Genomic DNA, 27,262 nt, shown 5'->3' with positions numbered 1-27,262 from the left:
TGAAAACATCGGACGGACTCAGAGGGATTCTTATACCACATTTCAGTAGTTACTGTACTTATTTGGAATCGAAACCTTGAATTATTTCGACGTCAAGGTAAACACAATACATACGTTTTCCTTCTCTTTTGTTGAAAGCACAGCTAGCTACGCCGCTGATACATTCCTGCCCTGTGAGCTAGGCTACAAGTCGCGGCGATGTAACTAATGTTGTGTTATGCGGTAAGTGTCAACTAACGTTATACAGACTCCCGAGATAAACACCGTTTTGTTGCATGGTTGCGTACGCTCGATAAGTGTTATAAGAGGTATTTTACAGCATCTCTTTTTCCTCTCATATATCTAGCTATGCTGCTCGCTGGCCTTGTATTGTAACATTTTATCAATTGACGACAAAACGTCTCCTTTTAATCCCGATCCAACCTGACTCACTGGCACTGAAGCCACAGAGAGTCTGGTCTGATAGATGAGCAAAAATGTAGCCTGTTGTTACAGGAACGAAGGAATATTTGGGTTATAAACACATTCTTTAGCGTTGTACTCCATAAAATGTATCCCAAATACCGATACAAAAATTGCAGCCTAATGTAACGTAATGTATTAGCTAGCTAGCTAGAAATACATTGAAGACGCCAGCTTGGTTGTCTATTTTTAGCTGGTTAGGCTATAAGCTCTTAAGCCACACCATACAACGGTTGCTGAGGCCTTAATGTGAATGAAAGCACTATATTTATCACGCCAAGCTACCTGTGTGGTGCCATGATCTGCTGTATCTCACAGGTGTGCCTGGTCGCAGTGAATCAGCGACATGGCCATATTACTTCAGCTGATCTCCTCTCCTCCTTTTATGTAACGTTACACATTAACTTAGTGGATTAGTAAAATGTCTTCTCTTCACTTACATTTGAGACCTGTTTTCTTATTGATTGGGGTCGATGGCCAGGACAGAGCGGATGACCTGATTAACTACTGTTTGCCATGAAGTCATATGGGCCTTTCCCTTTTGGGGGGAGAGGGGCAAACTTTAACAGAGATGTTTTTGAACATATGTGCCTTTAGCAACAGATAACTGCTGTCATGGAGTCAGTAAGACATGCTGTGTGGATAAGTCAATAATGGATTGGCTAAGGCTACAGCACCACTGTGTGAAAGACTGTCATAGATAGATATAGATTGGTAGATAGATGAGCAAGCAGAGATAGATAGATAAGATAAGATAGATGGATGGACAGTGATCCATATAAACGGGAAGATGATGTGTGAGGGAAGGTTGTGAGGAAGCAACTTGCTGACAAGACGGAGTGTGACTGCGATGAGTGTCAAGGGGGCAAAATGTTAATGCGAGTGAATAGGGTTTATTGTTGTCAGCGGTTCCAGTCCAGTTGCAGAGCAAGCCTCATTGCCAAAGCAAAGCATGTCAGACTATGAACAAGCAAGCAGCCTCATCTGACAAGGCAAGTCAGTGTTTTTTGTGCGGGGAGAAACAATGAGTTTGCTGTATGCATAGCTGTGATTCAGCCTTGGACAACTGTCCCAGCTGTCAACCGAACACATTGACCCATATTGGCCTGGGTTATCAACTTCCTATTGCCTGGAAAAGGCATTTTTATGTCAGTGTTTACACTAATGTAGCTTGTTGCTCTGGCACATGGATCAATTAAACATTACAACAGTTAAATTTTCTAGTTTGCATGGTTCAATCGACAGTGAAATTGCAAATTTAAGTATTTTAAGGATCTATAGAAATGTAGCCTAATTACCAAACACACTGGATGTGCTAATTGACACTCCTACAGTAATTTGACTCTTCTGTGCTGCAGGCTGGAGTTTAGAAACATTAGCAGTACTGGCACATGCATTTCACAATGGGTAACATAACATTGTCACATTTTCTTCACGGTGACATTTAATATGTTCCATGGCCTGTTGTGCAGTCTGCCCTCTAAATTTGGACACCATCTAGTAGACCAACTAGACTATGTTCATGTTTTGTTTTGCCTCAAATACGTCACTGGTCACATCGGCTTCAGAAACCTTATTAAAAAGCTGTTTTGTTCCTCTGATGCTCAAAAATATCCAGGTTCAGATGCAGCTTGACACTTTTAGTATATGTCGGGCCATTGAAAACAGATGCACTTTTTAAAATGTGTGTGTCTGTTCCCTCCAGTGCATTTGTACCTCTATACTTGTTTTTAAAACCACATAGCCCTGTTACAATGTCATTACTTGATTGGGTTTGTTTATTGTACTAGCTTATTGTGTTCACAATGTCACTGCCAGACAATAGCCATTGATCATTTAATTTCTGCCATAGGTCTGTCTTTTGAGCTTTAGTCTCTTACTTCCCCCCATAATTAGAAACACATGGAGTTCTACCGCCACTCACATGATGCCCCAGTTTCCTGTGGACTGCAACTCCTTTTTTGTAAATTTAGGCTAGTAGCACTTTAATGTAGCCTACTTCGTGTATTTTAGAAAATGATTAAGACACGATAAGATGAAACTTAAATGATCCCTGTGGGATAATTTGGCAGTGTTTGATATTTAGCCTAAATGTCATCTTACTTGGCTGGGCTTTATGCTTGAATGACCGCAGCCCACAGATTTTCAATCTATTTTTCACAGTCACGACGACACAGACACGAACATTAATGCATTTAGGGTTCTACACTAGACTGCCTAAAGTATGATATGCTGCAGATATATGCCAAATGGAGCCTGACAAATGTTTTTAGTTGAGGAGGTGGGAGTAAACCATTTCAAGTTTTACAGGCTGCCCCAGTATAGGCCAACTTCTGTTCTTCTCTTTTGTGCTATTCTCTTGTTTACCCTCCTCACACCTGAGCTGGGGATCCCCCTGTCCTGACTTGTTTAGAGTATCTCTGACCTCCTTCTGCATTCCATTGATGTTACTCGAGTTTCTCAGGGTGTTTGGTTTCCATCAAATTGAAAGGAGAGCATCTCAATTGAGGAGGCACCAGTGTGTCATTATTTCATAAGTAGTAGTACATAAAACACCAGAGTAGCCTAAGTGTGTCTTTTAAAAACACAGAGAATGCTATAGGCCAGCTCCTGTCCTCATTTTTGCATGTTTTGGCCTATTTTAATAGTGAAATGCCACATGATGCTGTATTGAGGCTAGGTGGTAAATTTGGCCAAGGCCAGACCAAAGTCTAATTTTGTGGTCTTTACCAGTAAGAAAGCTTACAGCAAGTTTAAAGTAAGTGTATGTGTAAGCACAAAGTGTGATATGAAAGCCATACATTCTCACACACTTTTGAGGCCAAGGCGTCCTCTACTCGCTGGCTGCAGAACAACTGCACCCACCTCAGTATATCTAATTTTATTTCCTTCTTCAAAGATTGTGTCATTAGGAAGATATTTGTGTGAATTTATGTGCATGAAAGGAGGCGTGTCTGCATAATCCTGTTCTTGGCAGTGACAACGGCTACAGGCTACACGTGTGCATGCTTTGTAACCGTGTAATAACATGCTAGCAGCAATGCCCTTAAGTCAGGCATCGTTACAAAGTTTCAAGGATCATTTAAGCTAAGGTGCAAATATTGTTTGTAAGGAGCAAGATTGTATAGTTTTATCCATGTTACCAGCCACACACAAAGACTCACAAGAAAATGCGTATGCCGAAAAATGCGAAGTCATTGCTGGTATGTAAAGTTGTTAGCCTTTTGTTGGCACAGTCTTTTGCAATTTGGATTAAGTAGATGAAATGCAAAAGATGGGCTAAGCGCTGTGCTATACGCTAATTACTCCCTGTTGACGATGGGTCGCGCTGTCTGCTGTCCTAGATGTAATTTCTGATGTGTCTGCTGCACATACAGTTGAACAGAGGAGATTAGGTGTGTTGTTGAGTCTTTGCTCCTCTGGGTCTGTGCGGACCTGACATGCTAATCAGTGACTCATGAAGCCACAGGTGGGTTTCTCATTAGCAGATAGCACCTGCCAGCACAGTTACTAACGGTTGTTGTGCCATTTAGCTCTGCTCTCCAGAGTGTTCCACCAGAGCCATCCCTGCTTTATGGCCTGTCTCATCCTCTACCTCTGGCCAGTGTGAACACCTTGCTCTGTTCATTACACGACTCTTTGCACTGTGATAACAGCATAAGGCCTGCATGATGCAACACATTTTGCACTAGGTTGGTTTATTTGGTATTCTAGTCGCTGCCACATCACACTGTTGTTTACTTACTGTACTATTTGTAAAACACTAGTACAGTAATACATTGTCTCCTCCTTGTGTCTGGTTATCTGATAAAATTAGAGGTGTGACTTTCCTTCCCCGAGGCCAGTAATCAAACAACATCATGCGGTGCAAGTTTTAGACCTGCTGTTGTCAGCCGTTACGGCTAGCAGATTGATTAGAACCCCTGACAGTAAAAAACAGTAGAACTCTATTGCCTGTGCTACATTTTTTTCTCCTGGATAGGACGGTGTAAAAAGTCTAAACTTCTAAAATGGCTTATCAGTTATATGACCTTTTATCTGATAAGATTTCTAGTCTGGCATTCCTTGTAAATAGAATGATGGCTTTGTATCTGTTACAGCTTTCAGTATCTGCCATCACAAGAACCTTGACAATGTCGCTCTTTTCTAGGAACGGTTTGTGCTTGTGTGAGCATGTGGGAGCATTAACATGCCAGACGTGTAGGGCTATGTGTCACTGTGACCTGAGAAGACGGGTCTAATCTAAATGCACAGGAAAACTGTGGAGTGTTGTAGGCGAACACACCTATGGATAGTGTTGTAAGCTGTCAGACATTAGTTGTCTGACACTAGGGAAGTAAGCCTGGAAGCAAGACTTGAGGTTTAGGTCTAGTCAAAGTTTTAAAATATTAAATTGAAGTTCTGACTACTTTCAGACCTACGTATGTTTGTGCTGATTTGATGATGTGGATGACCCTAAGGTTGCTATGTTGTGGATCCTACAGTCTCACTGACCTTAATTGCTCATTTGCTTGCAGTCACATTATTGCATGAATGCAATACAGTCAATATTTTGATTTTGATTTGATTTTATTGCTTGCTGTCAACTTAATATTTGCACGAGGAGCAGAGCACATAAACAGTAACATTTTTTGTGTTTGTTAAACCAAAGTATGAATGGCCCAGGAGGTAGCTGCTATGTAACATTTAATCTAGCAAGTGAAAGAAGTAAGTTTTTGTTTTTATAGCTAAGAAACCATTTGTCCAATCATTTCTGATTGGACAGATGGTAATGACCGGATTTTCGTCATTTTAGACCTGAAATTGAGACCTGTGATTCATGCAAACCCGCATAAAAAAAAGAGGGTTGGGTGGGGGGTCTCAAGGTGGGGGCTAGGTAGACTAATTAACACTTCTGACTTTGTGCATTGAGCAGAGGGTGGAACATCTATGTGATGACTGCTCATGCCACCTTTTTAGTGCATATGCCACCTGCTAATAGGGTAAATCTCATCTCAACAACATCAACATCAATCATCTCTGTGCATGCACCCTCCCATGGGCTTGTTTTCACAGCAGATGTTTTTTTGTACCTCAGCCTCTAAACGACTAATGACTAAGCGTAGCTGTAGCAAGATTTATTCCGACGTTGACTATGGTAATGTTAGCTAAGTGTTGGTTTGTCTCGTATGTTTGCCTTTACTATACTTTCAACGTTGGTGTATTACCTAGCTAGACTATCTGACGTTTGTAGTTTTGGGAAGAGCATTGCCTGTTGAATGCGGGTGAATGTTGCTTTGACTTCGGTGCTTCTGTGTTAGCTAGCTAGGTTAAGTGAAAATCCTTGATGGTAATGCATTGGGGAAACATTTGAAACATTTCTGCTTCCGAACATTAACAGAGAGGAATATATTGGTTGCTGATTTTACATTGTTTTTTTTTTGTTTTTTTTGTCATAACCTAATCACATCCCTGTGTCTCAGCCAAACGTGTAGATATGGCCTCTAATGTATGCTATGCAGCTACAATGGAAACCTGGTATTAAAGCTTAAATTTGAAGCAATAGAAAAAAATGCCCTGTAGTCCTAATGTCTAAGGAGAGATTTAAATAAAACCTTCACACACCAGTAGGCTAGTACATCAGTAGGGACATTGTTCCTGGGTTCAGCAACTTCTGTCTTAGATAAAGCTAATACCTAGGTGAAACAAGTGCTTTTTTAATTTTTTTTTACACATTTTCTTTGCCAAAGGGATGGTTTCAAGAGTTATTATATTTCTAGTCCCCGATAGTACTAGCATTAATATCTGATAGACTGATACTGACAATTTTCAGAGTATAATAAGGTTTTCCTCCAGCAATGTTGGACTGTCAACACTGGGTGAACTTTCAGCTCTTGCATTTATTTTCAATTCCTTTGGTCCTCTTGTCAAAACACAAGGAATTCAATCCACAAAATGCTGCACATTCCAAGCATTTTATTCATCTCCCCTGTGTCCGCTGAAGCCAAGCATCTTTGAATCGTTTATCCTTCCCAAATAGTTTGAACAAAGACGGCCTGTCTAATGCTGGTTGCTGAACGTCTTAGAAGTTGGCGGTATTTGGCTTGTGCAAGCGGACTGTGCAGTGTGAATGATGTGGGACTGCAGGGCGGTTTTGTAGATCATTGTCTTGATGGCAGCACCAACTCTCTAGCTTGGACCGTATCTTAACTTGCTGCTTCAGTCACAGTATTGATGCCTTGGATGCCTTCTGCTTTCCAACATATAGCGTTGGTAGTCAAGCTATCTGCTATATTTTCAACATACAGCGTTGAAAATATAGCCAAACCAGTGAACAACATCTTACCAGTATTTAAGTATTTGTGATCAATTTGTCTATTCATTTTATGTTCACATATTATTAGAGCTACTACCAGTAGAATTTGAAACTTGTTGACTTTGGCGACCCCTTGAGTCCCCCCCCCCCCGATCGGGTTCAGCCTCCGAAATTTGTTGCTCATGGGGTTTGGCTTGGGTTTGGACAGAAATGATCAATCAATTGTGTGTCCGCTTGATTTAAAATGATATACAATCAATTCGGGTTTGAAATTTTAGGATTTTAGGTTCCATTCAAGCTCGACTGCAGAGAGAAGACATATACAGAAGAGGTGACGTGAAACTGTCATAATCCAAACTGAATAATGGAACTGGAATAAACAGGCAAGTTATTTTTTCCATGTTCATCGGGAACCAAATTCAGTAATGCATTTATTTACTGTAATACCGGTGAAACAGAAACATGTAGTCCAACATAAAAATTATGTTGTAAACAAGAATTTGTTCTTAATTCAAGGTAGGTTAGGTAAACAGAAATATTGTAAGCATTGGCAAAGTTTGCAGCTAAGAAATAAAATGACAGTCGATGACAAAACTGATTTTAGCACACATTTATTGCTGTTTAAGTCCTTAGAGGATACTATGAATGCTTATGTAAACTAGCCATGAACTAGGTTACCTTTTGCTGTCGCTTTCCCTGGAACTTCAGCCGATTCTCTGCCGATTCTGTGTTGCTCTAGTTTGATCCTCCACTCAGAAAAAGATGCGCTTTTTTCAGCTGAACAGCGAAGCAGCACGGTGTTCAGGCACTTTGATTCCGCGCCCATAATGGATGCGTGGATTTTCACCACCAAGGACGGTGCACAGCCTCGGTTATGCGTGGAATAGAAGTGGCTGTATGGAAAACCAAATGGTCCATAATCCGTCTAAACACTCCACTTGTGCAATTGACTTTTCATTTGATTGTGAAATCTCAAAGGTGCAGCGGTAAAAATCTTTGAATGTAGCAGAAACACTGAGAATGATATTGAGGTCAATTCTACACGCAGTGGCTTTAAATGGTATCTTTATTCGTCACTGACACATGGTTTCTCAGAAATGGCAGGATGAACCATAACACCACATTTCAGGAAGTTTGGCTTGGGGCTGATTATAGTAGCCACTGTGTGTGTTAACTCATTCTAACTGTAGCATGGTACTGCTACTGTACTCCACAGCGATACACTATTAATGTTTAACCCTATTATCTCCAGCTGACACCAGGCAGGACCAGTTTGGTAAATATTTGCCTTGCATTGTCAGCCGTTGTAAGCCAGGTGTAAAGTGATACCGGTGAGAGCGTGTTGTACATCCTTTGTCAATTCGTCTGAAATGATAAAGTTCAGTAAAGGGAGACGTCTGTTTCAAAAGCTATGTACAAGGAAAAGGACAACACCCTCAGGACGTAGGGGAGAAGGGCAAACAAAGGATGCCTTGAATAGTTTTTGAGGGGGGGATTTTATTTTTGTTTGGTTTTTATGTCACTGACATTGTTTGCTGGTTATAAAATGTCGGTTGTAATGTGGAATCCATTTTTTTGATATGAAGAGAGCATATTGTTTAAATGTATTACAAGTATCCAGGTGAAATGTAATGAGCTATCAAAAAGTGAAACCATGTAGGCCTACATGATTGGTCTGTTACCCCATATTGCATGGTAGCAAGTGCTTCTCATTTCTTCATTGTGTAGGCTTCTGGTGCTGGGTGTTCCTGGGCATGATGTAGTGTAGTCCAGGTGATATGTTAAGACTGTTGGCAGAAAAGAAGCCAGCTGAAATCTGCCTCCGGTGAGCCTATGTGTGTGTCCTGTGTGTTGAGCCTCCATCTATCTGTACTCCCATCTCAGAACTGTTTACATAGCTTTACTTCTGCCGTGACCTTGCCTATTGGACAAAGGGCCATTCTTTAAACCAGGGGATTTCAATGCTCTTAACTGTGTTTACTTTTGCAAGGTCGAGAACGGCAAAACAAAAAAAAAAATGAAAGAAAAAGAAAAATGAAATGCACGTCAGAGTATTTTGATCTAGAAGACAGGAAACACAAATGTGCAGATGTTGAGATCTAGTGGGGGAGAGCAGAATTGGAATTGGTGCTGGCTCGAAGTGGGCAGGGTTAACTCCAGAGACCCGATGACAGAGGGTGGCAGGGAGGAGAAAAGAAGGAAGAGGTGGGAACTGAAAGAGAAGGTGGCGACAGGTTAGAGGAACGTGTTCAGAACTGTTTTCCTCCCCACTGAGTCACATGTTTTAGAGCAGGTGAAAGGTGAAGAAGGAATGAAGGAACGCGCAACGGTGAGGGGTAAGTTCAAAGGTGCCCTTAATTATTAAGCTTAATGTCCGACCAGTCATTTTGAAACCTTAGTCTAACGTGTTTCTGCAGAACTAACTGTAGAGCTTTTGTTTTATCGTCTCCCAAGAGTAAAATAGGGCTTCCATTCAATTCACACTGGTCAGTGATATTTCTAGCTGTGTCTATATGCCACTGTTGGTAGAGGCAGAGCAAGTTTAGTTTGGAACTTGGGTCTGCGTCCTCAGTGGGAGTTCACACACCCAATCTGAATTGGCTCTCCTCATCTTGGAAAGGCACGCTTAGCCATTGTGAATGAGTCATTTGGTTCCATTCTTGGCTGCTAGAGTGCTGGGCAGGCTGGGACTGTGCTAAGCTGGGCTTCGGACGGTGTACTGTGTTTATGTTTGTGTCGGCGTGACATATTGCCCCAGGGTGGGATCTCTTTCTGGTGATGTCAGATGGGCTGCCTTGTGCTAAGCCAAATCCCTTCTCTCACCAGACTTCGCTACCATCGCTGCTGTCCCACCAAACTTTGGAGAGTCAGAAAGGAAAGAATTACACACAAGAAGGAAGTGCAGAACTGGGGTAACTGCCATTTGACTGATTCACTGACTGTGATTCATTTCCATGTCTGTTTTTTTTTTTTTTTAGATCTGTGTCACGTTTTCCAGATACCACATCTAACTTGTGAACCGCTTTATTTGATTTATTTTATTGTGTGGACTGGAGAGGGACATGAAAATAGGAGAGAAGGGGGGATGTTCTGCAACAAATGCCTGGTTTGAACACATGATGTCTCAAGAACATTGAATCTGAGCACTGCTGCACCAAGACGCCTCTGGAGTTCTGTTTCTTTTTGGTAGTGATGTTTCTGTCATTGATTTCTATCTGTTGCATCCAGGGCAGGCTGTTGCACTGATAGGTGTGTGTTACCAATAGTTAGAGGGATTATCCACTTTAAAACACATAAACAATGATTATAACAAACTCTATTTATATACCACTTATCTAAAAGCAGAGTTGACAAAGTTATAAAAAGGCATGAAAACAGGGACTAGTAAAATATGTAAAAATGAGGAAAAAATGGGAAATGCATTCAAAAGAAATGTGAATATATAATTAACATTAATTAAAAACATAACATAAAAGCCTAGATATAGACCTTTTTTATGTTCTTGGATAGTCAGGTGATAGTTGTATGAAGATGAACAAGTCTCCCAAGGTAAAAAAAAAATGAGAGATGCTCCCCAATGGAAAGTGGCATTATGGACAGTGACAGCACCTAGGGTGAAATTTTAATTTACTTATTTAATTGTGGCATCTCCAGAAATTGTCTCTTCATGACATTGTAGATTAGAGCCATCATCTTTCCAAAATCATACAAATTTTTCCTATTTTTTCTAATTGGATGCTCCCTAAACCATTAGCCTACAGTTTCTATTCTGTTTTCTATCAAATAGCATGAGCTGTAGTGGTTTTTTTCTGATATTTAACAGTTGAGTTTCCTCATTTTTATTGCTCTCGGGACAATTTGTTGCCTGATTTCCTTACATAAGTGTAGACTCTGTATTGGCCTATGAGCAGCGTAAGGTTCAAAGTTAAGTTGGATAAGGCTACTTGACACTCTACAAAGCATCAGACCACAACCCTATTTATGTACACCTCTTTGTGTGTTTCTCTAGGTGTGTGTGTGTGCCTCCTATCTTGTTTTGGTGAGCTAAACAGAAATCACATCCCTTAACACATTAAATATATGCAGCTAAATGAAAGTCAGCCCAGTAACTGGGAACTGGTATACATTGAGTAAACATGTGACAATAGACCCCTCTGCTCAGTAAACTCACAGCTCACAACTGAAAACACCCTCGTCGTGTTGCAATAGTTGTACACATGACCCTGGCCTGACAGTTTGACAGATGTGCAGTTCCTATGGGTGCTGTGTTGCCACGTTTCTATAGGGGAAATGGGGAAATGAAAAGGCGATGCAGGGCAAAATCTTTTGTTGAGGGAGGAACTCTAACATTTTCTGTGATTTTCTTTTATCTTTATCTTGTATAAAACTTACAAGATCATAAGGCTGCTTCATGTCTAGACTTCCCTCTTTGTTTCTGTAGTTCTTTGCCCCTGAGCAGTATTGCGCACAGGCCTTGCTTAATCTGATTTCCGTGCGCTTTGCATGAGGTGGCAACATTTAACCAAAACGTGCTACTTAGTCAACTAGGGGGGATTAACCTTAGCATGAACAAAGATTTGTGTGGGTGAAATATGTACGCTGCGTGCAGATAGGCCAACCGCATGTTATTAGTGAGGTTTTTGTGTTCGTGGAGGTTTAAGTTGAGGCAAACTAAAAGTCATTTACTGTTGCATCTGTACTCCAAAGAGTAACTGTAGTTTTCTCTGGGCCTTCGTCATATTGGGATCCCTGGTGGCTCACCTGGGTAAATAAAGGTTAGGCTAAATAAAGGATTGGTTTCTTTTTCCCCTTGCCCCTTGCCTGAGTTGAGTTGTGTGGGGTTATTTCTACACTGGGTACCCTGTAAGCTGATTCACAGAGCAAAGGTCCTTAGCACACAGCTGACTCAGTGACAGCTAATCTCTGATCTGTCTCAATTGTACACTGTTAACAGATGAACGTCAGTGCTCTCTGTCTCTTTTCTTTCTCTTTATCTCTACTAAATAGTGCTTTCCTTGGCACTCTTCACACGATGTAGAAGTATGCAGCTGGGGGCCTCACGTAGCAAAGCTGTTGCAATAAGGTCTCTTGCTGTGCTCTTTGTATGCAATCCATATGTTTATTTTTTCACCCGCTCTTTAGTGTTTGTATCTAACATTAGAATCACGGGGTTATTGGGTCAAATTGTTCTTTTAGACCTCAGCAGGAATACATCCGATGCCAGGTGTTTTCAGAGCGTTGGATGGCCCTGCTTAAAGCCCATTAGCTTGGCCTTGTTCTGCTGGCCTAGATGAACAGGGCTCTGATCTGAGCTGAGGTGGGATGAGGTAGTGATGTGGGGTTTGTTGCCCTGCCAACCAGCCAGCCAGCCAGCCAGTGTGTTTAGCTGCTGCTGGCCTGAGCTGAGCTGTGCTGGCTGGGCAAGGCCAGGCTGCTGGCTGATTGCCCTCTTGACAGGGGTGGGGCTGTGCAGTGCTCGGCACTGACCTTCAGGCTGATTTATGAGTTCCTCCTCGCACTCTCTTTCCCTCCCATTGTCCCTCTTTCCTCCTATCCACTCGTATCCAGGAGATCAGTGCTTGGCCTCCAGCTGAACCTAGCACTCCCCCGAACGCTAGCAGAGCCACCATGTGTCCATCCCTGACAGCGTACTCTGTAAACAAACCCAGGATATGTAGCAGATGTGGGTGATTTCATCTCCCTGTTAACGCTAAACTGAAAACTGGAGTGCACGCTATCCAAGTAAAAACCAGACTTAACAACAAAGTGGGAGTGATGAAATTACTAGGCTAATATGTGTCCGCTTGATTTAAAATGATATACAGATTTGGAGGAGCACGGTTCATACATTTTCTTTTCTGTTTGTCTTGAGTGATGAATTGGTGTAGTAACCTGATTACATGGTCAATTATTATTTGAGGAGTCACTTGGCAGTCAACTCCATCAAACTGTAGAAATTAAGATTTATCTCTATGTTTGGCCCTGCCTGTTGTGCTTACCAAAATGAATGATTAATCACTCTGCCTAACTGTGCATGTTGTTTTCTTCTCCCATCCATCACTTTGCCTTGCCATCAGTTCACCTTGGATGTGTTTACAGACTATGTTGTGATTAATAGTGGTTTTGAACTAGTGCCCCATTTGGGTGTCTAGTTCAAAACCACAGCAGATAGTACTCCAGCCTGTTGACAGTAGAAGATGTAAAGTGGCGCCTTTTTGGAGGGGAGGGGGGCACTTGATTCTGTGGTTTGATATAAAACCTCACATTCCACCAAAGGTTTGTCTTTGGGTCTGTGTATAAAAGAGCTAATCCACACAGGATGTTACTACTGATCTCTGAAAGGTTTCCCTGCAGCGAGGATCAAAGAGGGGAAACCTGCTGGTCGATTTAGTGCTCATATTGTTGCTGTTATTGTTGTAAAAGCTTTTGAATGGTGTGAATAATTCATGCAATGTTTCATGTCTGCGAAATGGAGCTTAAGTGGGTTCAATGGTGATTTTCAGCAGTTTAGATACAGCCGAGCAACCTGTGGCTGGTGCTGTTCTATTATTCAGTCAGAGAATAGGCTACACATTCTGGCCTCCAGTTCTGGGCAGGCATCCGGTCTAGGACTACACCCAGTACAGTTGTGGAAGTGAAAATGTAGTCATCATCGCATTTGGAATCACAACATTTTTGTTTCCTCTTTAACAGGAGTGAGGTGTACAGGGAAGCCAATGTGGTGAAGGAGGCCAAAGGAGGCTGTTGCAGTTCATTTCTAGCTACCTGCCCTAACCGAGACCCTGTTGCCTGTCGCTTTGTCACCCCATCACTCCAAGAGGAGACTGGGGTCCCTCTGGGCGCCCCCATTCAATGCTCCAGAAACACCATGTGCCATACCTGGAGAGGACTCACCACTGCCCCATAGACAGCCAAGCCCCCAGTGCACCTTCCCCTCTTGTCCGAGGACACCCCTAACCTTCCACATTCCCCACTGGCCAAGATGAAAAAGGTGGGGGCGTGGTCAGCAGAGGACGTCTCTCATTGGTTGAGCGAAGAGGGGATGCAGGAGTACGGCGATGCCCTCCGACAAATGGACGGCGCAGCCCTGCTCCGGCTCACCGAGGCGGACTTCCAGACGCCGCCCCTCTCGCGGGTCTCGTCTGACGGCGGGCAGCAGCTGCTGGAGCGGCTCGAGACGCTGCGGATAGAGACCCACATAGAGGCTCACAAAAACGGTCACGCCAACGGGCATGCTGGCGGGCTGCCCAACGGGACTATCAAGCCCCAGAGGAACGGGTCCTTGGGGATGAACAACTTCCGGAAGGACATGGTTCACATCCCCATCCCTACGCTGGAGACTGTGCGCTCGCCATTCCCTGCTGAGTGGGGGAAGACGGGCGTAGCGTTCCTCTACGCGGTGGTGTGCTTTGTCACCACCACCGTCGTCATTTCGGTGGTCCACGAGAGAGTACCGACCAAGGAGCACACCCCACCGCTGCCTGATAAGTTCTTTGACCTGTTCGACAGGGTAGAGTGGGCCTTCTCCATCTGTGAGATAAACGGCATGCTTCTGGTCGGGCTCTGGATCATACAGTGGACTCTACTCAAATACAGGTACAGTTAACCTCTTGTGGTTTAGTGTGGTTTGCTTAACCAAAGTTTTTTTGTTTGACTTACAACCTGAATTACAACCTGTGGAATCACCCTGAATAAAAAGTCATGTAACTCATTTTCCTTTTTTATATTTTTCTTTCTAGGTCAATTATAGGCAGGCGGTTCTTCTTCATCGTGGGCACACTCTACCTGTACCGGTGTGTTACAATGTACATCACCACTCTGCCCGTTCCTGGGATGCACTTCAAATGCTCACCAAAGGTATAATGGACATACTTATTTCTCTCAGCATTATAAGATGGTTGGGCATGAAAGATCCCTGCGTGCTCTTCACTGACCATTGATCATAAGATAAGATTTGTGTGTGTCCATTTTTTTGTATGTGTGAGTGAGGCTTAGAGTGGTTGAGAGAGTTGCTAAGCGAGTTTGTAAGCCTATTGTTGTACTAGAGCTACGCTGCTCCTATGCAACCCTTCTGTCAGTAAGCAGAATTTAAATTTTCACATCCCTTTTGGTTAAACAGGGCTAATCTATGAAAGTATTATTTGTAGGAAAACACCTGAGAAGTTGAAATTTACATTCATACAAAATATTCACACACCTGTGTCCTAAATTTGTATTCACAGAAAAGATTTACAAATATGCAAGTCAGTATTTGAATGAATGGAATAGAAGTTGCAAACGTATACGCATATACGCAACGCATATATTCAAGAGTTATTCCTGTATTTCTCTATTCTTCTACCTTACGGCCCACCATAGTGTATGTTGGTGGAAGAAGTTTAGATCACCAGAACTTGCTTTAAACAGCTCTCACCCCCCCACCCACCCCAGCTCTCACCCCCCCACCCACCCCAGCTCTCACCCACCCCAGCTCTCACCCACCCCAGCTCTCACCCACCCCAGCTCTCACCCACCCCAGCTCTCGCCCACCCCAGCTCTCACCTTAAAGTGTGTTGCAGCCACAGGTCTGCAAATAACTTTTGCAACAAGTGACCCGTCGGCAAAGGTGGGAGCTAGCAGGGTCACCATTTGGGCTGCAAACTGTATATTTAGAGGTTGCAAGAGCAGATTTGAGAAGTTGTTATCATGGAGTTGTACTTGTACTCAAAGTATATTCAAGAAAAAAAAAATTATCCTGCTGTAATCTCTCTCTCTCTTTCCTCCTCCATCCTGTTTGATATCATTGTGTGCCAACTGCCAAGAGAAAGTATACACACCATGCCAGATCTCTCCCTTTGTTGTGTGTGTTTGTTTTGTTTGGTTGAGTCACACTTACTTTGCATGATGCACCTGATGGCACAAAAAAACTGTCCTTGCGGTTGCATGTTTAACAGTCCTTTTGTGCTTGATTGAATAGCCTACCTTTATACTGTACATGCTACATTTGTTTGTTTTGTAGCTCCAGGTCGTTAAATCACCAAACTATTTCTCTAATCTTATCAGGAATTATGTTTTTATTAATAATGTAAACAGGGTGTAGGCTAATTTATGGCTATGTTTCTTGCAGCTCCTTGGGAACTGGGAAGCACAGATGAGGAGGATAATGAAGATGATTGCTGGTGGGGGCCTATCCATCACAGGCTCTCACACCATGTGTGGAGATTATCTGTACAGTGGCCATACCGTCATGCTAACACTAACTTATCTCTTCATCAAGGAGTGTAAGTTCCACTGTATCTCTACCATTCCATTGTTCATCTCTCGTCATCACTTGCATGATGTTGTACAAATTCTGATTGCATTAAGATGTATGCAGAAGTTTTACACTCATATTCTACATAAAAAGCTCATTTGACTGTTCCAAAGAATAGATTAATATTACCAAAACATAGGATGTCATGTAATCATCCCTTGTGCCATAATCCAGGGCAAGCTTCCATACAGAAGACCAATTCAGATGTAAAAAGAATCATATACTAAACCACAAATGGTGACCGTAGAGGACATCGGCCTATGCCATCATAAACCTTCTAGACTATCAGAGCGGCAGCACCATTCACTAACCACCTAATCTAAATGTTACAGGGTTGAGTGTGTGAGTGCAGGCATGTCATTGAGTTTAGCAAGTGGGCACCTCCCATCACAGATTTTTTGTTTCTCTCAACATCAAACATGGCTATAGTTACCTGCGCTACCTTTTACCTATGCTTTGGCTTAGCCCTAGTTCCCAACATTATCCAATAAGTTATAAACTCCCTATTGGTCTCAACATTAGGCTAATTGGACTGACTCTTGTTTCTTGTAGCAGCCCACTCAGAAGTTCAAAAACTGAACTATACCACAATCATAGGTTAAAGGGGCAGCTGACCCGTCTGGCTTGAAACGGCCCTCTAAGCAGTTCAAATTGTATTGACACAGTAAGCTTAGTTATGCAAGATAATTAAAGCTCAAAACGGTGTACGACTACCTGCTTCGGCTACCATAGCTATACTGTACCATCATATGATATTTAACTCCTTCCTCTTTTATTTAAAGATTCTGTTCATTGTTTTTTCAGTCCCAATTGTGTAACAAGAACAATCGATTTAGAAAACATTTTACAAATACATGCAGATGGGTGACAAAGAGAGAAAGGGGGGGTGGGGTGGAGGGGTATAAAGTAGCTTTATAGTGTCGATAGTGAAAGTACATTGATGCGATATTCAAGAAAGAAAAACAAAATTATGGCAGATTTAATATTGTAAGTTATATGTTGAGTGGTGGTTGAAAGATTAGGTTTATGCTCCATGGTTACTCTGACAAACATCCGTTCTTGGACCACAGTAAGACTAAGTTTCCTTAGTTTAAGGTGCTGCATCACATCTCTTAACCATAGAGTTTGAGTTGGGGTCTGTGGGTTCTTCCAATTTAGTAGAATTTGTCTGCAATTAAGGTTAGAAATATTGTAACCTGACTGTGTATCTAGTAGGGGTGGCCACTTGGACAAATACAGCGGGGATCTGCGATGGACTAAATCAATCATTTCTTGACAATTTTTGTTTGGTCGATTTGAAATAACGCTCGTCTTTGGTAATTCAGAATGTAGCCTAGTAGCGCTTTATAGTTAATGCTGGCCACCCACCCACTGACTGTGATTTCAGGGAGATGGTAGCACATCAAAGGCTGCACTTAATCTAAAAAAAATCTGAATCTAATTTAGTTTGCCTTCATACCCCACAACTCCCCTTAGCCACATTTCTCCTCTCTACACTTTCCCAATTTATCCACTGACCCTGCTTTGCCTGAGAGCCAGCCTTGGCACGCCTTGCCACTTCCTCTTGCCGATGCATTTGCTCCACAATCATCTTTCTTTTACCCGATGCACTTGCTCTATGAAGGTTGCTCTACTTTATATTCTGATATTTTTGAAAATTTGTCAACAGTGGTAGTTTTTTGGATTCCTTAAAAGCAACAATGTATCATCGGCAGAAAGAGTTGGTGTTTGTCTTTACCTCCCACCACTTGAATTTCTGTTTTTTCTCTCACTTTTACTGCGAAAGGTTCTCGCATGATCAAAAACAATATAGGGGACAAAGCAAGGTGATCAACTGTTTGCAATAGGGCTCCTACAACTAACTGATAACTTGTTTTTGTGCTCATTATGCCCTAGTAGTATTGTTAATTTGTTTGTTGAAAGTCTAATATGGCTTCTGTATTTTGTTGAGTAGGCTTTAATGAGCTTAATGGAGTCAGCAGAGCAAGAAAACTATACTGCAGCATGGACATTATGCTGTGGTCCTATTTTGGTTCACGTTTACATCACCTCCCCTATCCATTTTGATTCTTTAAGTGGCAGAAAGGGATATTCAATACAGCAGATGTTTGATTTCATATTTCATCTGATGGGCTGACACACTACAAGATTTTTCAGATTCAGTCAAAAAGATGGAGCATAAGCCATCTGTATCTTACTGATAGTGTTGTGTAGCCTGTCTCTTCTTTTGCACCACTTCTCTTGTGAACTTTTGATCCTTATCAGGAATTGTAGAGAAAATGTTGCACAGTTCGCTAACACTTTGAACACTTATTATCATGTTGGCTTTGGTCAGTGAAGAAATTATCCTCTCCCTTACATAACCACAATTTTTCTGTGTGGTTCTCAGAGTGCATTTCCTCTTCTGTCTTTTCTTTGCTTTGCACACTGACTTGGCCACTAAGCACGTGGATCCAAAGGTCTGGAGTTGAACTGCTTGCTCAAGCTGTAGAGATTAATACATTTCTCCTGTGCATTTTGTGTAAACAGTGCTTTCTTCTGCTACATCACATGATGTTGTTGCAGTGCTACTCCATTAGGTTTGTGGCCAAAAGCCTGATTGATATAGCAGTGACATCTAGTGGTGAAGGGGGGGAATGGCTTTTATGAACAGTAAAGTGTAAGTGTTGCAGTTGGTTTTTGACAATCTTTGTCAGACCACGGTGCCTGCATCTGAACTTTTGAGGCCCACATAATTCCCACCAATTATGATGAATAACCAGTCCAGTGAGTGCAGCCTGATAACAGAATAGAAAGCACAATTGATTTTCTGTGAAAGGAATGACATTACCTCCTGACCATTTTAAGTAATTTACTCAAAACAGTGTTTAGTCAATAAAGAATAATGTTGGGCAACTCCTTCTCCAGGATTGATTCAGTTAGGTTTGATCGGTCCTTTTTGGTATGTTAACCCTGCTAGGTTTTTGTGTTCAATGGCAGATTCACCTAAGCGGTTCTGGTGGTACCACTGGTTCTGCTGGACGCTGAGTGCTGTGGGGATTTTCTGCATCCTTCTGGCCCATGACCACTACACTGTGGATGTGGTGGTGGCATACTTTATCACTACACGCCTCTTCTGGTGGTACCACACTCTGGCCAACCAGCAGGTGAGTGCAGCACATTTCACAAGTTGTTTGTGTTCCTACAGTGGATTTTAGGAAAGTAGTTGGGCCCAAGGGTGTGCTCTATTCCAATCACTTTGCCTCCCATCAATCCTCATGCTCTTTACTTTAATAGTCTGATTGGTTGTAATCAACAATCTGGAACCCAGAATTTGTACTTAGTGCAGTACAGTTATAGCTACAGAGAGGCTAAGTGGGGAAAAAAAACATGCCCCTGCTCATAGAGACCCAGCAATATAATGCCATATATATTGTTTTTTCGATTGTTCATCCACTTTTTTTTTTCTTGTTAGCGTAACTGAAGTGTCGAGACAAGCATTCATAGCTGGCTGTCCGCACTGATTAAAAACGGCAAAATATAAAGAATTAGTCACAATTCTAACAATGCTACCTTTCTTTCTTAGCAATCTGAAATGATAAATTCTTCATGTTATATGTTCGTTATCCAATAAATCAGTAGTTTTTTTTCCAGACACACTAGCAAATAAAAATATCATATATTTGGTGAACGTATGTTAGTGTGGTACAAGATTGTACATTTGGCACTGAAAGAGCTAACTTATTTCTGCTTTTGTTAGTTTTATATAATGATCATCTATATTTCAGTGTATCCCATGTGAGTCACGTATCCTTGTCTGGTGAAGAAGTACAAACTGGTTGTACCCAGTCTGATAACCAAACTGTTGGGAAAAACGTGACTTTGTGGCTATTTCTCAAGGCTGACTTGTTTGTTTCACTGTACATAAGCTTTATACTAACCATATTCTCCAGAGAACTACCTGCACTACTGTGCTGTGTACTTTTCTTCATGCTGCATGAATAAACCTTTATAGACGTAAGAACAAAGTTTGTCATAACTCAAAGAACCTAGGAAGATAAGCAATAATCTTCCACAGTTTCTAGCTGGAGTTAAAAGAATGAGGATCCATGTGAAGGAGTGTGATTTCGGAATAGAAAGCACAACTGACATTAGCCCCTGAATATTTAATATACAATAGATTAATATTCACTCAAAACAATATTTAGTGATAAAGTAAATCACAAGCGTTCGGACCAGATTGCCCTGGATATCCAGTGACCGAGCTTACAGTACTTGTGTTTATTGTTTTGTTTTAGTCGCTGAAAGAGACATCGCAGAGCAACCCCTTCTCCCGGGTCTGGTGGTACCGACTGTTCCAGTACTTTGAGGAGAATGTCAACGGAATAGTCCCTCGGAACTATCAGCTGCCGTTGTCATGGAGAGTATCGCTGTGGAACCGCGGTGTAAAGTACAGCAGACTGGACACCCAGTGACTCTGGTCATGAAAAAGGAGGCAAGGGCTGTGTGGCGAGAAAGAGACTTCCCAAAGTGCTGTTTTTATCCATGGAAGATGGCACTGTTAAATGTAGCGATGTCCTTTCACCTCTAGTACTCAGACACGTCCCTGTCCAAATGGCTAGCACTGTGACCCACCTCGTAACTTGTTCTTTTTTAAAATAATTTCTTTTCTCTCACGTCCTCTCTCTCTCTCTTCTGGTAATTTTTTCTGGTAATTTTTTTGTGAACACAAAGCACTAATTTATTTTTGTTTTGTTTTTTCCTCCCCTTCCCTGGGCCACATTGCAATTTCTGCTTTGTAGCAGATCTAGAAAGCATTTCAACAGAACATTTCAAAACTTATATTTGGTTTGATGGCCATGAGGACTTGGAAATACTTTTTTTTTTTTTTGGCGCAAAAACTGATACAGTTAAATGTCTTGTCATGTTCTTACAAGATTTATTTAGTGCAAATAATGTCAATCAAATGTTTATTTGATAACCAAAATGCCATAAGCAACTTCTTTTTTTTCCTTTTTATAGCAAATTACTTTTTGTAAACTATCCTTGCTAAAATGAGTCAAAGGTGCAAAAAATAATTTTCTAAGTATTTCAACAACTTTATTTTTCAAAAACAAATGATGTCCAACAGAAGATTTTTAGATTTTTACCTTTTTCAAGATGGATTAACTGAGAGCAAAAGAATCTAATGTGGTAAAGCATTATTCCAGTGCCTTCCTTAGCTTGATTGTATAACAGTTCAAGTATGTGTCTTGTGTCCCTCGGCCGTGCGTGTGGGTCTGTCCACGCGGCGGCATGAGGAGGTACCTAATGATAGTTAACAGTCTCGTTCTCATGAATGTAAGAATAATTATGCCAGCCTTACCAGAAGATTGGTCTTCCCAAAATTAAGCGCAATGAGTGAAATGTCCCATTTATTTATTGATGTTTTATGATGTCAGTTTGTGCTTAGCTGGTCAATGCTGTTCTAATGGAAAGAAATTGACTGTTAATTTTATTTCTTTTTATTTATGTCCTTATCATTTCTTGTTTACCTGCCAGTCTTGACCTTGCCACCATCATGTTCCAAGCTTGTCTCTGCTGCTCTCTGATGCTCAATGACTGATGGACACCACCACATCTGCTGGTTTCCTTTTCACCGTGACATTATCTGTTAAATATCACTTTCTGGAAATTGGATCCGAAGTGTTTCTGGGGTGTGGAGTGGGTCTGAAAATGGTAAACATGCTCTGGACCTGGACTTGACTTGTACAACACTGCTGCAACTCTTGCTCAAGAGATAATGAGCCACTCTCTTGTTCCCCACATTGAGTCCCACTTCAAAATTACTGGCCAGGTAGCTAAGAGAGCAGTGTGGTGATGAATCCAGCTTGACAGAACGTTTTCAGAGTTATCCTCTTGTTACTATGTCTTGTGTTTGTAACCTCTTGGTGATTGGGCAGAGAGGAAAATGTCGAATGTCAACCGTGTTGAGCTTGGGAATGTCAAAGAAAACAGAAGCTTCAGGCAAAGTTTCTGAGCATGTCTGTAATGGGTACGTGTGTGCTAGTTACGGTTGTATTTGTTGTGTACTGAATTACCCTCTTACCTTTTTATAGTTTGAAGACGGTGTGTATGTTCTACATTGCCTCATAAGTGCAATGCCAAAAAATATCCCAGCTACTTTCTCATAGTAGTAAATATCCTAGATGGAGCTGGTGTGGGGAGAACAAGCTGAAGCATGATGCACAGGACTGGTGAGATACTTGGCCAAATGTATGCAAACAGAGGATAACAAATTGATTTCCATGAATGTGAAAATGCGTCCTTTTTTAATGGTCCTAAGCATATTTTGCATGTTGAGCTTTTGTTTTTGCTTTAATTTGTTTTACTATGACTGAATTGTAAAAAAGAAAAAAAGAGTATTACCCCAACTCATCTGTCGAGAAAGACTGAACTCGTCGTTACGTAGCTCTCTCTGATGTGGAAATTCAATTTCAAATGGTGTACCAAACTTCTTAAAGCTAGTATACTGTCGTCCTGTACCAAGTAGCAACAGAGTTCACTTCAAAAGCTGTCAGTTGATCATAGTTGTCACAAAGAAAAACTGCACTAAAACATTATAATGATGTGAATTCCAAATTGATAATGATGTGAATAATTCTGTAAATGTTGTGAAAGGGGCAGTTAGAAAATAACCTATATTTCAATGTGAGATTTTGCAACTAATACCTTGTTATGCCACCAACAGTCTTAATATATAAGAGCCAGTTAAGAAATATCCCCCCCTTCCTGTAGCATTGTCAAAACATTTCCTTCTTATAGACAGCAGTATACTCTGGAATGTCTGAACTATTTCTTAAATCTTGTCTTATGAGCACAGCAGGTTCCTCACATCAGGCCATATTTTGATTTGAGATATGTTGAACTTTCGGTGCAAATTGGGGCACTCTAAACATCTTTTGACGAGGGCCTTGATGGGGAGTTTGTCTCCTAGTTGGCCTGTAGTTGCCAATCAGGCTGGAAATATTTTTTTTTCTTCCACGTAATGAAAGTTTGTTATCCTGTATGTTTCTCTGTCAATCGGTGATCCAGTTTGTCTCTTTTTCTGTGTATACCAGATGTTTGTAAGCTATGATAAATATGACGGAGGATTCTACCTGGGAGGCTTTTGAATAAAAGATTTTACTATTAAGTATTTTATTTACTGATGTTCTTTTATTTAGTATTTTATCACCATATCTTTTTTTCTAGTGGATTACATTGTCATCATGTCAGTTCATCCTGCCCAGTGCCGAAGATGACGTCATGGCAGCCTCACTAACAACCAGCAGATGGACACGTTGAGTTGCATTAAGAGCTGGATGAGACTAGCAGAGTGAAGGGCGGTCTCTCGTTCCAAAGTGTGTGTGTGTGTGTGTTTCCAGTATGCATTTGTGCACGTCACCTGAATACATCATACATGGCGTGGTTACTTCCTTCCATTAACTTTGTCCTCTCTGGGACTCTTACTAACTTACTAACAAACATGACTCACTCGTCATTCAGACAGTGTTCCTGTACCCTCTCATATTATCCACCCAGTTGTTTTTATTCAGCCAGTTTCATCTGAACTGGTCTGAAGAATGGGTGAGCATGGGGTTTTGGAATACACACTACCTCACATGGCACATGAGCCTGTTATGGTCTTACAAGTGTAAGCATAGAGGATCTCAGATTTTTTATTTTTACAGTTTATACAGAATGTACCATCTATGTCGTAAATGTAATGTTGGTGTTACGTACCTTGATGTTTTATGCCAAGAGTCATGCTGCAAAACCATTATGGCTAATGAGCTTTCCTAGTACTAGCGCTCATCTAGCTACTCTAACACTTCATAATAACAGCCTCAAAAACACATACGTTATAGTACTAACTTATATGACAGCCATCCCCCCCCCCCCAATTTTTACAGTAGCCACCTCAGAATAACCTCTGACATATAGAATTTAAGTTCAAGTTCAATACTTTATTGCCATCTAAACTTTGCTTTGGCAAGCTCATTTAAAACAGACAGAGAGGGACAAGAATGGTTAAAAATGAACCACAAGATGTAAAACACTAAAATAAACACTTAAAGAATTAGTTCCATGATAAAGTAAGCCTCTGACTCTTGACTGCTTTATTTTGAAGGAATGATATTTTCATTGTGTTATTATAAATCCTAAGTAAACAGGTGCACAGAAAATTACCCATTGCAGATTGTCAGATGACTATGATCCATGACTTCAGCTGTTAATAAATTGTAGATGATAAGGGGTTTGAGTAACATCTGCTGCACTTTTAATTGCCTGCTAAAAGAGCGGGAGGACCTCATAATTCCTCGGATGAAAAGAGGTATATATTTATCTCAAGAGCTGGCTCCTCAGCTCACTCAAGTATTCACTGGCACCCTGGAGAGATTGTGCCGGCCAGCCAAGCCCAACTCCCACACATTACTACTGTACACAGTCAAATGAGGGAGAGGGAGGAGTGAGACTGTGCCCAAAACATCCTCCAGTTTCCCAGCTTCAGCTGACTTCATTAAATAGGCCAGTGGATGCTCTCTAGGAGCTCTCAAGATAGTTTATGTCTAAATGTAGCTGAAAATACAGTAAAGCTACGCAGGTGTGTTTGTGTTCAGTCTATATTGTAGTCAGGAAAATGTTTGTGTTATCATTGTCCCCTTGCAACAGATGCAATTAATTTTAGAGTTTTGGAGTGTGTCTTGCATCCGAGTTTGAGTCTTACGCATTTCATAGGGATATTTAGTATTCTACTACCAGTGTTAGCATAGTGTTAGTAATATAAATTATTCCACTACGTGAACAGTGTGGTAGCAGTGAAAATGCATCCTTTGCTCTGGCATTGTCTGCATTGCAGCCTGGACCAACCTGTCTTCCAATCTGGCCACTCAGTCCGCTCTGCTGTCCATCAATCATTACTCTAAAGAAGTAAACATGTATTTTCTATGTGAGTGTGCCACGGTATGCAAATGTATACTGGCTATTCTCACAATTACATGTCTGTGCCACAACACACCATTTTGCCCTATCCAAAGTAAACCAATACATTGTAGCTAAATGAAGATAATAAATTATTTCCCCTGCCTCAAGGCTACGCAGCCAAAGGAAACAATATTCTGATGTCTGAGTTCACAAGCAAATTCTATTCTGAGCAGCGGTGCGGTCTTTAGCTGTAATACCATACTTAGTCTGTGAAGACCAGGTTCTTGGAGTGCAAATGGAGTTTTGTCTATTAATGGATGGCTTGGAAAGTGGGTGGTATGAGAAAGAAGGGCTTGAGCAGTAAAACTGCCAGGGGGTATACAATGCTGATCGTCTGGACTTTTGTCCTCACTCCTCCATTTGCTTAAACTAGTGATAGATAGATAGATAGATAGATAATTGTGTGAGGAAACCAGTTTGAACAAGAATTCCTCCACCACACATCTCTCTCTCTCTTTTCAATCATTGCTCTGTTGTTCTCTGAGTGTTTACGTTGCATGTGAATAAAAATGCACTACCTCCACTAATCAATATCTATTTTTGATAGCTGTTGTTGCTTGCCCAAGTCAGAATATTATGCTGCTGCTGAATATACACAGTGCTGTTTTGGTCTAATTTGCTGCGAGCACGGATTTGAAGTAGCAAGCACTCAACAGGAAAAATTGCAAAAGGCTAAAAAAGGGGCATCCCAGACGTCAAGATGTGTTATATTCCTTTTAACGCTGGCTAGTTTGGAGACGCTGTGAGGTCAGGAGAGATAATACACGGTGCGGTTTTGAGGCCTCTTACAGCAAACATTTTCATTTTGAATTTCCTCTCAGCTGAGACTAGATAGTATCACACTGGGCCCAGCGAGGATGTGGATAGTGATGATGAAGATGGTGACGGTGGTGATGATGATGATAGCATTTTCATCATGCAAACCATTATCAGTGTTGGTGAGATGTAATGTCCTGCCTGTCCGGGACCAGCATGTCAGGAGGCCATGAAATGACCAGGGGTTAAAAAGCCAACCATGACAACGACCCCCCTCCCCCCCAACTAACCAACCATGACAACGCCCCCCCCTCCCCCCCAACTAACCACTATAGTTTATCCTCGGTTCAAGGCTCGCTCATCTCGCCACGCTCTGTCAGCTGGACCAGCACTCCCTGCTCAATGCACACTAACAGCCTCCGAACACACTTGAAATAACACCGCAGTTCCAGTCCATCTAGCACTGGAGAGCAGGCTCAGTAACTGGCTGTCCTAACAGCCAATATGACAAAGTGGTGATTTTCAGTAGCGGAGGTCACCCCCGGGGCATGTCACACTCTCAGACGGTCCGAAGTAGGAAACCGTGTTAGACTCCACACTACATTGGTAAGATTACAGCTTCAAGAGTGAATCAATACTAGATCACACAGGGCAGAAAATTGCTGCTGCACTGCTCTCTTTGGGTTGAAACTTTGAAGCATGTTGCACTTCTGGCCGCACCCCCAATCAGTGTTGTCAAAGCAATTGTTTTGCCTTTGACAGCTGATACAAAATATCTGCTTTGACATCACTGATTTGGTGTGGCCAGAAGTGCAACATGCTTCAAAGTTTCAACTAATAGAGAGCAATGCAGCAACAGTTTTCTGCCCTATGTGATTTAAACCTGCAATAAGCGATATCAGACCTTATAACCAATCCTGAAACTAATGTGTGCTATGTGGACATTTCATTGAGACATAAACTTGTTAAACTAGTAAACTTGCTACCTACCTGTTCACTTGTCATTGTGGGACATGTAACCTTTAGCAGGAGAGGGTTCTGGCGACACTTATCAACAGGTACTTTTAGCTTAGCTATTAGCATTTATCCTTCCATTTGTGCTTTGTAGGCCTCTGTAGTGCAGTGGCTTTGCTGTGTGTTATTTACAAATGTGTTGCAGTTTCTGTCACCCTCTAGTGGTCAGGAAAATCACTTATTGCAGCTTTAAGAGGTACGGAACCCGGGAGTCGCCATTGGGAGACAAAAAAAGTGTGCACGATTTACTGTAACGTGCGCACGTTTTAGTCCATTCGTGTGCACGATTTACTGTAACGTGCGCACGTTTTAGTTAAATCGTGCGCACAAGATACAATTCGTTCCCTCGATTTCGTTAAACTGTGTATTTCAGGAAAAAAATTCAACTTAAAAGGTACCTTTTAGGTATTGCAGATATGCCTAGTAAGGATTTGGTATGTTAATATCCATTGTCTGTT

The 27,262-nt window shown here is 41.6% G+C and overlaps 1 protein-coding gene across 3 annotated transcripts; it reads left to right on the top strand.

The window, feature by feature from the left end:
* On the top strand, positions 1-23,183 carry LOC139929197 (phosphatidylcholine:ceramide cholinephosphotransferase 1-like). Of its 3 annotated transcripts, none has more exons than XM_071922019.2 (6): positions 1-97; positions 13,451-14,353; positions 14,497-14,614; positions 15,864-16,017; positions 19,029-19,195; positions 20,327-23,183. In XM_071922019.2, the coding sequence occupies exons 2-6, from the start codon at positions 13,740-13,742 to the stop codon at positions 20,501-20,503; spliced, it is 1,230 nt and encodes a 409-aa protein (XP_071778120.1). In that variant the 5' UTR covers positions 1-97; positions 13,451-13,739; the 3' UTR covers positions 20,504-23,183. The 3 variants fall into 3 exon arrangements, with proteins under 3 accessions (XP_071778120.1, XP_071778121.1, XP_071778123.1); XM_071922020.2 differs by lacking the exon at positions 1-97 and adding an exon at positions 167-222; XM_071922022.2 differs by lacking the exon at positions 1-97 and adding an exon at positions 9,013-9,093.
* Positions 23,184-27,262: the final 4,079 nt, after the last annotated feature.

Source organism: Centroberyx gerrardi, chromosome 15 (genome assembly GCF_048128805.1).
Source record: "Centroberyx gerrardi isolate f3 chromosome 15, fCenGer3.hap1.cur.20231027, whole genome shotgun sequence".
Taxonomy (NCBI): domain Eukaryota; kingdom Metazoa; phylum Chordata; class Actinopteri; order Beryciformes; family Berycidae; genus Centroberyx; species Centroberyx gerrardi.
The sequence above is the reverse complement of the archived record's forward strand: the minus strand, read 5'-3'. Positions and strand labels throughout refer to the sequence as shown.